Genomic DNA, 14,150 nt, shown 5'->3' on the forward strand with positions numbered 1-14,150 from the left:
GAGGGGCTCTGGCAGGGGAATGGGGCCTGGGAGGGAGGGAGGCACAGGCTAGGAAAGGAACCTGGTGGCGGGAGACGTACGAATGCTGAGACCGACATAGGCTGGGCATGGGATAATAAGTGGGTTGATGGACCTGGCTGGAAGAGGGGCATTAGCAGGTGGAGAGGGCCTGCTAGGGCAGGGATCCTGCCTGGGAACGAAGGCGTGTGTCCTGGCTGAGGGAGGGCACGTGGTTGAGGAAAGGGACCTAGCTGGGGCCACAGGCTAGGGATGGGGAGAAGGTCTGGCTGAGGAGGGGGAATAAGCTAGGGAAGGGGTTTGGTTGAGGAAGAGGTATACCGGTTGAGGAAAGGTACCTTACTGGGAAGGAGGCCCGCCTGGGAAAATGAGCTTAGACTGGGGGAGAGGCTGTTAGGTCCCTGGGTGAAGAGAACCTGGCTGTGGGGAGGAGTCTGGCTGGGAAAGAGTCCTCAGCTGGGGGCATGTGTGTGTGAAGGGGTGCCGGCAGGGAAACATCACATGGTTGGGGAGGAGACTTTACCGGTGATGGAGAGCTGAGAGAGGAGGATGCGTGGCCAGGGAAAGAGGCACTGGCTATGAAAGGCCAGTGAAGGGGGAACTCCTTGGAAAAGTGGTCCAGCTGAAAAGGGAAAAGGCTGGGCACAAGCACCTGGCTGTCAGAAGGAGGCCTTTTCTGGAGAAGGGGTCCCGTGAGGGCAAGGGAACAAAGGGTTGCAAAGGGGCTTTGCCCGGGGAAGGGTAGCCTGGCTAAGGAGGCTGTCAACAGGGTCTCAGGTCGGGGAACAGGCCCTGGCTGGGTGAGGGGCCTGCAAGCAGAAGGGTCCTGCATGGGGAATAAGACAGGCTGGGGTTGAGGCCTGCCTGGGGAGGGGAGGCTGGCAGCATAGGATGGTAAAGAGGCTGGGCTGTGGCCCAGGGTGGGAAAACTTCCAGACAAGTGGCTAGAGGCTGGAGAGCTGGACACAGGCTGGTAAGATGGCTGGTTTAGAAAGGGGGCCAATCCAAAGAAGGAGGCATAGGCTGAGGAAGAGGCTCTGGCTGGGGAAAGGGGCCTGGCCGGGCAAGGGGACATAGGCTGGGGAAGGAAAACCAAGTTGGGTCAGGGAGCCTGGGCTGGCGGGGGTGGGTGGGTAACAAGCTGGGGCAGGGGCCTGGGTAGGGTTGCTGCAAAAGAGGATACTGGCTGGGAATGTGACTCCGCTGGGCTGAGGGTCTAGGTGGGTATAGGGGAAGCCTGCCTAGGAGGGGAAGGGAACCAGGCTGGGGAGCTAGCCTTGGCCGGGGAAGGGGGCATAGGTAGCTGGGGAGGCAGGTATAAACGGACAAAGAGAGCCCGGCTGAGAAGAGGGCCTGGCTGGCTTCGAAGCACAGGCAGGTTAAGGGTTTCTGATGGGGGAGGGGCTTATCTGCTGGGGCAGGGTGCGTAATGTGGGGAAATGGGACTACCGGGGGAAGGGGGCTTGGCTCCAAGGGGGTATAGAAAACGACAAATAACGTACAAGGGAACTCCCATAAGGTTAACAGCTGATTTCTCAGCAGAAACTCTATAAGCAAGAAGGGAGTGGCATGACATATATAAAGTGATGAAAGGGAAGAACCAACAACCAAGATTATTCTACCCAGCAAGGATCTCATTCAGGTTCGATGGAGAAATCGATTAGCCCCACAACTATTAAGGAAAACAATTTTGTAATTTTAATGCTCCCCCAACAGCAATCTCTTGGCCCAGATGTTTTCACTGAAGAATCCCACCAAACACTGAAAGAATTAACTCTGTTACATAATCTCTTCTAGAAAAACAGAAGAGGAAGGAAGACTTCCAAATTCATTTTATGAAGCTAGTATTACCCTAATATCAAAACCAAACAAAACAGTACTGAAAGAGAAACCTACAGGCAAATATCTCTCATGAAGGTAGATTTTTAAATCCCTAATAAAATCTTAGCAAATAGAATTGAGCGACGTATATAAAGAATTGTAAACCATGACCAAATGGGGTTAATTTCAGGGATGCAAGACTGGTTCAATACTTGACAGTACATCAACGTAATCCACCATATTAATAAGCTAAAGAAGAAAAATCACACAAACAATTCAATTGATACAGAAAAATATATTTGACAAAATTCAATACCCATTCATATTACAAAAAAAAAGTCTCAGAAAAATAGAGAGGGGAATTTCCTCAACTTGATAAAGATCATCTACCAAGAAAACCCAAAAAAACCCTGCAGCTAATTCATACTTAATGTTGAAAGATGAAATGCTTTCCCCCAAGACCCAGAACAAAGCGAGCCTGCCCGCCCTCACCACTCTTATTCAATATAGTGCTAGAAGTTATAATCAGTGCAATAAGGCAAAAAAGGGAAATGAAAGGATACAGACTGGAAATATGAAATAAAACTGTCCCTATTCACAGGCAACATGATTCTCTACATAGAAAATTCCAACGAATCTACCAAAAAGAAATAAAATATAAAACACCTAGAAATAGTAAGTCAGTTGAACAAGCTCATAGAATACAAGATGAACATACAAAAGTCAACTGTATTTCTGTATGCTAGCAATGCACATGTGAACACCAAAATTAAAAACACAATACCATTTACAATCACTCAGAGAATGAAATGCTTAAATGTAAATCTAACAAAATATGTGCAGGATATATATGCTGAAAATTATAAAACATTCATGAAAAAAATCAATGAAAATTTAAATAAATGGAGATACATACCCAGGTGTTCATGGATTGGAAAATTCAACGTAGTAAAGATGTCAATTCTCCTCAAATTAATATATGGCTCTAACACAATTCCTATGAAAATCCCAGAAAGATTTGTTTGTAGATATAGACAAGATTATTCTAAAATTTATATGGAAAGACAAAGAATTAGAATAGCTAAAACAATTTTGAAAAAAGAATAAAATTGAAGGAAAGGGTCTACCTATATTCAAGATTTATTCCATAGTAATCAAGACTATGGTGTTGGAGGAGGGATAGACACATTGATCAATGGAAAAGAATAGAGAATCCAGAAATAGATATACACAAACATGCCTAACTGATTTTTGACAAAGATGCGAAACCAATTCAATGGAGGAAGCATAGCATTTCCAGCAAATGATGCTGGAGGAATTGGACCACCACAGGCAAAAGAATGAACCTTGGCTTAAGCCTCAAACTTTACATGAAAATAAACACAAAACAGATCACAGGTTTCAACTTAAAACGCAAAACTATAAACTTTTAGTAAAAAAAAAAAAAGGACAAATTCTTTGGTATCTAGAGTTAGACAAAGAGTTCTTGACACCAAAACCGTGACTTAGAGAGGAAAAAATTGATAAATTGGACTTCATCGAAATTTAAAACTTTTGCTCTGAGAGACACCAAGAGATGAAAAGACAAGTTACAATGTGGGAGAAAATACTTGCAAAGCACATATCCAACAAAGAACAAGTATCTAGAATATAGAAAGAAGTCTCAAAACTCAGTGGTAAAAAACAGTCCAGTTATAAAATGGGCAAATGACGTAAAGATTTTACCCAAGAGGATACAGCACAGATGGCAAATGGGCACATGAAAAGATGAACATGATAGCCACCAGGGAAACACAAATTAAAACCACAGTGAGATGTCACTACACATCTATCAGAATGACTAAAAATAAAAAATTATGACAACACCAAATGCTGGTGAGGATGCAGAGAAACTGGATTCCGCATACACTGCTGGTGAGAATGCACAATGGTACAATCACTCTGGAAAATAGCTTCTTAAAAAACTAAACATACACTTATAATATGACCCAGAAATTGCACTCCTGGGCATTTTTTCCCAGAGAAATGAAGCCCTGTGCTCACACAAAAAACCTGTATATGGGTGTTTATAGCAGGGATTGTAACAACCCCAAACTGGAAATAACCCAGAGGTCCTTCAACAGGTGAATGGTTAAATGAACTACAGTACATCCATATCATGGAATACTACTTAGCAATAAAAACGACTGAAGTTTTGATATATGTAAAAACTTGGACAAATGTCCACTTTCCTCCTTTGTAACAAGGAGGAGGTTGTCTCAAGAGCCTTCCCGTTTGGGAGTTCAAGATACAGATGAGCAGAGTGGGGCAGGATGAGAGCATGTTTGAAAGAGCTTAGGGATTTTATTTTACTTTATTTTATTTTATTTTTTAGAACTTTTAGAGATTCAAAATAATCAGAAGGAAGTGGCTTGATGGTCAACTGTCGTGCTTCATGGGAGCCCATTTTGGAAGCTGGGAACCCAGGAGAAGGGGAGTTTAGGGTAGGTGCATTCTGTTGGCACAAGACGAAGTCTGCTCAGCTGTAGTGAACTTTCAGGTTGTTGCTTTCTCACACTGAGATGGGACAGGGTGGATTTGAGGCCTAAACTGAAAGGATTCTGTGTTCCCAGGAACATAAGGAAATATCTTTGTTCTGATACACAAAATTAAGGGTTCAGGGCTTCCCTGGTGGCACAGTGGTTGAGAGTCCGCCTGCCGATGCAGGGGACACGGGTTCGTGCCCCGGTCCGGGAAGATCCCACGTGCCGCGGAGCGGCTGGGCCTGTGGGCCATTGCCACTGAGCCTGCGCGTCCGGAGCCTGTGCTCCGCAATGGGGGAGGCCACGACAGTGAGGGGCCCGCGTACCACACACACACACAAAAAATTAAGCGTTCATCAGTCAAGGCAGCTAAAGAACTGGAGAGAGCCACATTACCTCCTGAACACTGGGAACAAGGACAAGTCCAGTGTCAGAGCACGTTCAGCTGGTGTAACAGTATTTGTCACGTGATTCTCAAGCAGGACCAGTGTCTGCATTGTGTTCAGGCTAGGAAGTGAAGTACGCAGTTCAGAGTCCACGAAAACCTCCACAAGCTCAGTTGCTGCACGGAACGCACAAAGGCGGGATTTTACATCCGGGACAGGAACCCCGCTAAAACCGGAAGCACGTATTGCCACGTGGTCTAAAGGGGGCATAGGTAGGGTCTCCCAACAGCCAATCCTAGTGCCAGGAGTGTTTAGGAGGCGTAGCCGCGGAGAGACAGCGGCCAATGGTAGAGAGGTCCGTTAACAGAGTGAGGGCAACGGCGGGTGAGGGGAACAGAGTACAGCCGCCAGGGGAGGCTGAGGAGCGCTAGGCTGTTCGGTGGTCAGACTGTTCACGTGAACTGTAGCGGTACTTCAGCCACCAAACTTCGATTCTCGCCCGCCCTTAAACATCATGGGAGATTCACAGAGTGAGCATCAGCGGATGTTACGACGCCACAGCCGCGAGAAGACAGAGCTGCAGGCCCACATTCAGGGCATGAAGAGCTCGATCCCCAAGAGCGACAAGCAGAGAAGAAAGCAGTTGCTCCTCGATGTGGCTCGCCTCGAGGCCGAGATGGAGCAGAGGCACCAGCAGGAGCTGGAGAAGTTCCAGGAGAGTTTCCCTGATAACAGCAGCCTCGATTCTGTCACTGAAGATCTGGCCAAGCTGGATCTCGAGAACAAGCCTCCTCACCTCTGGAGGGCACAGAGAAAGCACAAAAGAAAGGAGGCCTTCAATAGAGAAAGCCAGGATTGGATGGACAAGGCTGAGATGGAGCATCTGGCCAGCTTGCGCCATGACGAGGAAATGAAGCTCGGCGCCATCCTGCGGGCCAAGCATCTGGAGGTGAAGGATATCCCGGCCGACGACCACTGCATGTACCGCGCCATCCAAGACCAGCTGGTGTTCTCCGTGACCGTGGGGAGCCTGCGGAGGCGCACCGCCGAGTACATGCGGCAGCATGTCGACGACTTCCTGCCCTTCTTCAGCAACCCCGAAACCGGCGACGCCTGCAGCCGCGACGACTTCTTGAGCTACTGCGACGACATCGTGTTCAGCGCGTCGTGTGGAAGCCAGCTCGAGCTGAGGGCCCTGTCGCACGTCCTGCAGACCCCCATCGAGGTGATCCAGGCCAACTCGCCCGCCGTCGTCATCGGAGAGGAGTACACCAAGAAGCCGCTCACCCTGGTCTGCAAGCAGTACTCCTACAGCAGCGCGGAGCACTACAACTCGGTGAAGCCACTCGACACCGGCTCCGGCGGGAGCGTGGCCCGGCGTCTCATCTAGGCCCGCTGCCGCCATCGCCGTGGCGGCCGCCGTTGGAGCCGAATCTGCCGCCGCCGCGTCTCCTCAGCAGGCTCCGCTTTTTTCCTTCGGTTTTCTCAAGGTTTTGTTTATTCATTTTACTTAGAGTTCACCCCTCTCTCCTCCCCCGCCCCCCCTTCTTCCTCCCTCGCTCTTCTATCCTCCTCGATCGTCCCTGGGTTGCTTCTTTCACGGGGTAGGGGGACCGGAGGCCGGTGACCAGGAAGAGATCTGTACCGTCCTACCCTAGCGGAGTGAGTTTGCCAAGTTCTCACCTTTCTTGCCCTGAAGGGTCTCTGCGCCCCACCCATGAGAACTGGTCACGTTGCAAGTAACTTTGGGGTTCAAAAAATGGCAACTTGGTTTGATGCGTTCTTCACTTGGGGAAAAACATCAGTTTAGCTCAGAATCTTCCGGTTGCCCCGTGAATGTATTCATTACTTAAAGTTGGAGTTGATGTGAATGAAATGATTTGGGAATGCCTTTTGCTTAGTTCTTTGGGGAAAAAAATGTATCGTGGGCTGTTTGGGGGTTTTGCTTTCCACTTCAACTGGGCTACTCAGGAGACGTCTCAAGTTACAAACAAGACCTCCTCTAGTTTTTTTTTGTTTTGTTTTGTTTTTGGCTGCACTGGGTCTTCCTTGCAGTGTGGGGGCTCTAGGCGCGTGGGTTTCAGTAGTTATGGTGTGTGGGCTTAGTAGTTGTGGCTTGCAGGCTCCAGAGCGCAGGCTGAGTAGCTGTGGCTCACAGGCTTAGTTGCTCCGCGGCATGTGGGGTGGGGTCTTCGCTGACCAGGGCTCGAACCTGTGTCCCCGGGATTCTTAACCACTGAGCCACCAGGGAAGCCCTAGTATATTATTTTGTTTTTTCATAAAACCTTGTATGGTTGCAAATTAATTACAGTTGTTTAGATGTTTCCTGAATTCTAAATGTTTGTTAACTTTAGAAGTTAAATGTAAGCGTTAAATGTAGAAAGTAGATTTACCTAAACTGATAGGCTAGATAAGGCTTGCTCTAAGATGTGAACGATCTCAATTTAATTTCCTTTATTAAATATAAGAAAGGACATGACTTTATTCAAGTAGTTGATTCATTTCATTATATCTGCAATTGATGTGAACTAAGAAGAGGCAAACTGATAGGTAGTTTAACTTGCTGTGAGGGGTGACATCAACTAGTAAGTTTCCTTTATTCTCAGACATAAAAGGGTATAACATTGTTCAAGCAGTTGGTCCACTGTTCTATCTACAACTGGTATGAACGTGAAAGATCTGAACTTAGTCGTTTTCCTTAATTCTTAGAGATAAAAAGTATTTAAAGAGAGATTTTAAAAAGTATTAAAGTAGTTGATTCATTTTGTTATATCTGCAACTGGTATGAAGCAAAAAAAAGTGAGCGATAAACTTTTGTTGATATTTGAGACTTGTTGATACCTTGAATTTGCCAAAAAATGTAAAAGTGAAATGATTTGCAGTAAACAATTTAAAAAATTTAACCTTTAGATCCTATATTTCAGTGAGATTACTTAAATTCATTTAAAAATTCTTTGTATACACCAAATGTTCTAAAATGAAATATACAAAGGGGAAAAGGGGAACAGTAGTTTGTTTAAAGAATAAAAGCAGTTTAAAAAAATACCTGGTTTTCCATTTTTGTATAGCTGACTTAGTTCATATAGAGTTTGTATCCCAGGATCGACTTCAGCAAAGGAATCCTGGAGGGTTAGGGAGCAGGAGTGAAGGGGGAGGACACAGTGACAGATGAGGCTTTTGGAAGGAGGAATGGGCCTGCAGTCTTGATGGTGGCCTGGAGTGGAATATCTCCCAGGGATGGATTTAGGGAGTAACAAGATAGTTGAAGCTATCCTGACTTGATGTTTCACTCAGTGCAAACATCATGAAATGGCTTCAGTTAAGGATGTTCTCATTGCTATGCATGAAAAAGAATTCTCACTTTCAAAAACTTGCCAGTCCAGGGCTAGTTGCAGGAGGGAAAGAAGTGCCACTGTTTTTTTTTCTTGAAGGCAGGGGGTGGGGGGGGAATCTGTTTTCAAAATACAAATATAGAAATCCTGCCAGATAGCTCACTGTGTAAATGTGTGCATCACATACATTTTCAGATAGCCAGCTGGCTGAGAAGAGGAAGTCCCTGAGAAAACCAGGTATTTGGATGCATTGTGAGAAGAGAGCCTTTTATAGGGACGAGAAGGCTGGCTGGGGAAGGAAGAATAGGCCAGGAAGGGAGGCATAATCTGTAGAAGGGGGCCTGGCTGGGAAAAAGGGTGAAAACTGGGGAAGGGGTCAGTCTAGGGGGATGAATGGGACGTGGCAGGGGAAAGGGGAACAGGCAGAAGAAGGGGAGACGGCTAGGTAAGGACACCTGTGTGGACTGGGGCACAGGGTGAAGAAGGAGGCCAGGCTAGGAAGGGGATAATGGAGTGAGGGCTGCCTATGGAAGGAGGACTTGGCTGGTCAAGGGAAAGAGGCTTAGTTGAGTTAGAAGGCAAAGGATGAGAAAGGAATCCTTGACTGTTAAAGGGGGAAAAGCCTGGGGAATGGCACCTGAGCAGGGAAAGAGATCTGGCTGGGAAAGTAGGCTTAAGCTGGGGAAGAGGGTGAGGCTGGGGAAGGGGCCTGGATGTGGGAAGGGGCCTGTCTTGGAAAAGGAGCACAGACTTGATAGGGTGGATGGGAGACTGGCTGGGCTGGGGGAGATTGGGGGGTGAAAATATCCTGGCAGGGAAAGGTGGCCTGCCCGGGGAGGGGCTCTGGCAGGGGAATGGGGCCTGGGAGGGAGGGAGGCACAGGCTAGGAAAGGAACCTGGTGGCGGGAGACGTACGAATGCTGAGACCGACATAGGCTGGGCATGGGATAATAAGTGGGTTGATGGACCTGGCTGGAAGAGGGGCATTAGCAGGTGGAGAGGGCCTGCTAGGGCAGGGATCCTGCCTGGGAACGAAGGCGTGTGTCCTGGCTGAGGGAGGGCACGTGGTTGAGGAAAGGGACCTAGCTGGGGCCACAGGCTAGGGATGGGGAGAAGGTCTGGCTGAGGAGGGGGAATAAGCTAGGGAAGGGGTTTGGTTGAGGAAGAGGTATACCGGTTGAGGAAAGGTACCTTACTGGGAAGGAGGCCCGCCTGGGAAAATGAGCTTAGACTGGGGGAGAGGCTGTTAGGTCCCTGGGTGAAGAGAACCTGGCTGTGGGGAGGAGTCTGGCTGGGAAAGAGTTCTCAGCTGGGGGCATGTGTGTGTGAAGGGGTGCCGGCAGGGAAACATCACATGGTTGGGGAGGAGACTTTACCGGTGATGGAGAGCTGAGAGAGGAGGATGCGTGGCCAGGGAAGGAGGCACTGGCTATGAAAGGCCAGTGAAGGGGGAACTCCTTGGAAAAGTGGTCCAGCTGAAAAGGGAAAAGGCTGGGCACAAGCACCTGGCTGTCAGAAGGAGGCCTTTTCTGGAGAAGGGGTCCCGTGAGGGCAAGGGAACAAAGGGTTGCAAAGGGGCTTTGCCCGGGGAAGGGTAGCCTGGCTAAGGAGGCTGTCAACAGGGTCTCAGGTCGGGGAACAGGCCCTGGCTGGGTGAGGGGCCTGCAAGCAGAAGGGTCCTGCATGGGGAATAAGACAGGCTGGGGTTGAGGCCTGCCTGGGGAGGGGAGGCTGGCAGCATAGGATGGTAAAGAGGCTGGGCTGTGGCCCAGGGTGGGAAAACTTCCAGACAAGTGGCTAGAGGCTGGAGAGCTGGACACAGGCTGGTAAGATGGCTGGTTTAGAAAGGGGGCCAATCCAAAGAAGGAGGCATAGGCTGAGGAAGAGGCTCTGGCTGGGGAAAGGGGCCTGGCCGGGCAAGGGGACATAGGCTGGGGAAGGAAAACCAAGTTGGGTCAGGGAGCCTGGGCTGGCGGGGGTGGGTGGGTAACAAGCTGGGGCAGGGGCCTGGGTAGGGTTGCTGCAAAAGAGGATACTGGCTGGGAATGTGACTCCGCTGGGCTGAGGGTCTAGGTGGGTATAGGGGAAGCCTGCCTAGGAGGGGAAGGGAACCAGGCTGGGGAGCTAGCCTTGGCCGGGGAAGGGGGCATAGGTAGCTGGGGAGGCAGGTATAAACGGACAAAGAGAGCCCGGCTGAGAAGAGGGCCTGGCTGGCTTCAAAGCACAGGCAGTTTAAGGGCTTCTGATGGGGGAGGGGCTTATCTGCTGGGGCAGGGTGTGTAATGTGGGGAAATGGGACTACCTGGGGAAGGGGGCCTGTCTCCATGGGGGTATAGACTGAGAAGCAGGGTTAGGGAAGTGAGGAAGAGGGAATAGGCTGGTGACAAGGACCAGGGGCCTGGTTGTTAAAGGGTATGCATTGGTGTAAGGTGAAAAAGGGATTCCTGGCTTTTGGATGTGGAAGGGCTAGGGAGTGGCACCTGGCTAGGGGAGGAGGCACTCACTAGGGAAGTTATCTGCACATAAAGTTGGGAGGGGCTGGATGCAGACGGGGCACTGTTGTGAGGGCAGGCTGCACTGGCCAAGGAAGGGGGCATGGGCCGGGCAGAGGCCCCGACTGGGGAGGAGGGCATAGGTTGGTGGAGAGGGCACTGCCTGGATAATGTGGGCCTTGCTGGGAGTGGGGGGAGGGCCTGGTGCTGCCCACTGAATTCTTTGGCAGAAGGCAGCAAACAAACCAGCAGAGTCCCATTTTACAGGCTTCTTTCTCCCTAAATACAAGAGAAATAACTATTTCTGTCTAGGGAGCCCTTAAGATCTCACTGGGCCTGTTCCATCTTCCTCCACTGGGTTTGCCTTCAGCTGGAAGGATGGGGAAGAGTAAACCCAGGCCAGATTCCAACCAGGCCCAGAGCACAAGCCAAGAAGGGGCCTTCGCTGTGGGATCTGGCAGGGCATGAGGGATTTGCAGTCTGTTCCATTTTGTAACAGTGACCACAGTCACTGAGGACAGTGACTGTTCTGGGCAATTTTGTGTGCAAAAGCCATGGGGTACTGTTCCCAAAGGGATTCAATTCCAGAAGCAACTTTCATTCATTTACTTACTATTCTTCATTTACTACTCATTAACATGCCCTTTTGCCTTAGCAGCCAAAGAGAAGGACATCTATCTGGATTTGAAGCCCAGCTCATATGCCCGCTTCCTAGCTTTGTGACTTGGATTAAGTCATCTAATCTTTCTGGGCTTCAGTTTCCTCATCAGTAACATGGGACAGTTAATGCCTGTCTTAGAGGTATCTCTTGGGATGTTAGGTACATTAAATGAAAATATGTATAAAATGTGCAATAAATGTATCATTACCTAGGAGCCTAAGACTATAACACTATCAGCTGTGGCAGCAACCACCTCTTCATTCTGTCTACAGTAACTTTTGGAGCCACTTGGTCTCTTCCCACAGGTCCTACAGTGGAAGCCAGAACTTCTTGGGCTGTAACGTGAAAGCAAAAGCCACTGGAGCTTACCAGAGTGCCCTCTTGGGGACAGGGTGGCCTGTGTGCAGGGACTCCTCAGGCCAGTCAGTATCTTCCTTCCTTCCACACTTTTTCTACACACACACATAGACACGCATATTTTAAAAAACCAAACTGGTATCATTCTATCTGAACTACTTTTTTTTTTTACTTAACAATACATTATAAGCATTTCCTCTGTCCTTAGTCTTCAATACGATGATTTTAATGCCTGCATTCTTATTAGCCTGTGAATGTACCATAATTTATTTGTCCTATTCTATTGCTGGACATTTAGATTGCTTTCAATTTCTCACTGCTACAAATATGCCACTGTAATATCCTTGTAGCTGAGTCTTTGTCTATATTTCTGATTATTTCCCTTTGATAACATTTCTAGAAGTGATCTAGGTCAAAAGGAGAGGCTTTTAATGCATACTGGTAAATTGCCCTCCAGAAAGAGTGAGCCAATTTGCACTCTCAGGGTGTGAGAGTGTTATTTTCCCATATAGTTGCAAACACTGAAAATTATCATCTTTGCTAATTTGTTAGGTGAAAAATGCTGTATTAGTTGACCCTTTGTTGATCACTAGTAAGGTGGAATATTCCTCTAAGTATGTATTAGCATGTCTATTTCATTCATGCTGGAACAAATAATTCTTAATTTATTGCCTTTTCATGACATTTGCTTAATTTTCTATGGGTAAGTTTGTCTTCTTCTCATGGATTTTTAATAGGTCCTTCCACTTTTCATTCGGATTTTTTTTTTTTTTTTTTTGCGGTACGCGGGCCTCTCACTGTTGTGGCCTCTCCCGTTGCGGAGTTCAGGCTCTGGACGCGCAGGCTCAGCGGCCATGGCTCACGGGCCCAGCCGCTCCGCGGCATGTGGGATCTTCCCGGACCGGGGCACGAGCCCGTGTCCCCTGCATCGGCAGGCGGACTCTCAACCACTGCGCCACCAGGGAAGCCCCCGGATATTTTTTAAAAATAGTTTTTCCCGTACATTATTACCCTTTCAGTGTTATTTCTGACTTTTTGCATATGCTAAAGTTTAAAATTTTAATGGAGTCTATCTATCGATCTTTTTCTTTATGGTTTCTGTCTCGGTATCTTGCTTAGAAAGGGCTTCCCCATCCCGAGGTTGGATCAATATTCGTATATACTTTCAAGTTTTTAATGCTTTCTCTTTATATTTGACACTATTTAACATATCCACCTGGAAATTACTTGGGTGTAAGATAAGGACATAAATTGATTTTCTCCAATTATGGTAATTAACCAGTTAGCCCAACACCACTTACTGAACAATCCACCATTTCACCACTGATCTGAAGTGCCACCTTCCACATATATTACATTCTTATGAGAGGGTAAATCTCGTTTCAGCCAGTCACACAGAATGACTGCATTCCAGTGACCTCCATGTGAAACTGCCAGCTGTCCATTCATCCATTCACTCCATATTTACTGAAGAGAATGGTGATGAACAATAGAGGCAGAGAGATAAAGATCCAGTCCCAGCGCTCACCATCTAGTAGAGATGGCAGATAGGAAAATAGACAGAAATAAACAGAAAGCAGCATGACCAGTGCTGTGATGAAAGGAAGCACAGAGGAAGGACACTTCATCAGACCTGGGGTGACAGGGAGGCTTAGGAGGAGCTCGCAGAGGACAGAGCCAGAGCAAAGGCAGGAGTGAAAGAACAGGATGTCTCCGTGTTCAGTGGAGCTGGAGGATAGAGGTGACAGGTGGGAAAGAGGCTGCAGAGGGAGGCTGGCATGGTCTCCCAGCTTTAGTAACCATCGGTTTTACTCATAATATTACAAATTAAACAAATACAAATTAAATGAGATACCATTTTTCATCAGTCAGATTAGCAAAGAAGTCAAGTTTGATAATATGCTGTGTTGATGGGAGAATGCAGAAACAGGCATTCTCAAACATACTGTTTCCCTTGTACATGACTAAAGAATATATTTTAAATGATACTATTGGTTGCTTTTGAGGAGGGGAACCAAGTTGCTGGGGGAAGAGGATGGGACGGAGCTTTACACTGTGTAATCTCTTAAACAGCTGATATTTTGAACTATATGAGTTAATAAATAAATCTAAACCTAACTAACTCACTAAATAAAACGCACATAGCTTTTGAACTGGCAGTCTATATCCAGAGATCTATACTACAGATATACGTATTATACAGCAGTATATTTCAAGGCTATTCATTAGAGTGTTGTTTGTGCAAGTAAAACTCTAGATACAACCTAAATATCCTCAGTAAGGACTAGCTGAGTAAATTTTGGATCATCCATATGAATTGTTTCCTCTAGGGAGAGGGAAAGAAATGGGTGGGTGGAAGGAGGAAGGTGTTGAGCTTTTTACTTTTAAATTATGTACTTCGATATAGTTGGATTTTTTTGTTGCAAGGCTATATATCTCCTCATTCTCTCTCCTGCCAGCCCCTGGCAACCAACATTCTACTTTCTGTCTCTCAATTTGACTACTCTGTGTACCTCATATAAGTGGAATCATACAATATTTGTCCTTTTGTGACTGGCTTA

The 14,150-nt window shown here is 47.4% G+C and overlaps 1 protein-coding gene across 1 annotated transcript; it reads left to right on the forward strand.

The window, feature by feature from the left end:
• Positions 1–5,261: 5,261 nt before the first annotated feature.
• LOC309978179 (OTU domain-containing protein 6A-like) lies at positions 5,262–6,137 on the forward strand (the record flags this gene model as incomplete). The annotated part of the gene is made up of 1 exon (XM_082864540.1): positions 5,262–6,137. The coding sequence occupies one exon, from the start codon at positions 5,262–5,264 to the stop codon at positions 6,135–6,137; it is 876 nt and encodes a 291-aa protein (XP_082720666.1).
• Between the last annotated feature and the right edge of the window lie 8,013 nt (positions 6,138–14,150).

The sequence above is a fragment of the Leucopleurus acutus genome (assembly GCF_964270905.1).
Source record: "Leucopleurus acutus genome assembly, chromosome: X".
In the NCBI taxonomy this organism is placed as follows: domain Eukaryota; kingdom Metazoa; phylum Chordata; class Mammalia; order Artiodactyla; family Delphinidae; genus Leucopleurus; species Leucopleurus acutus.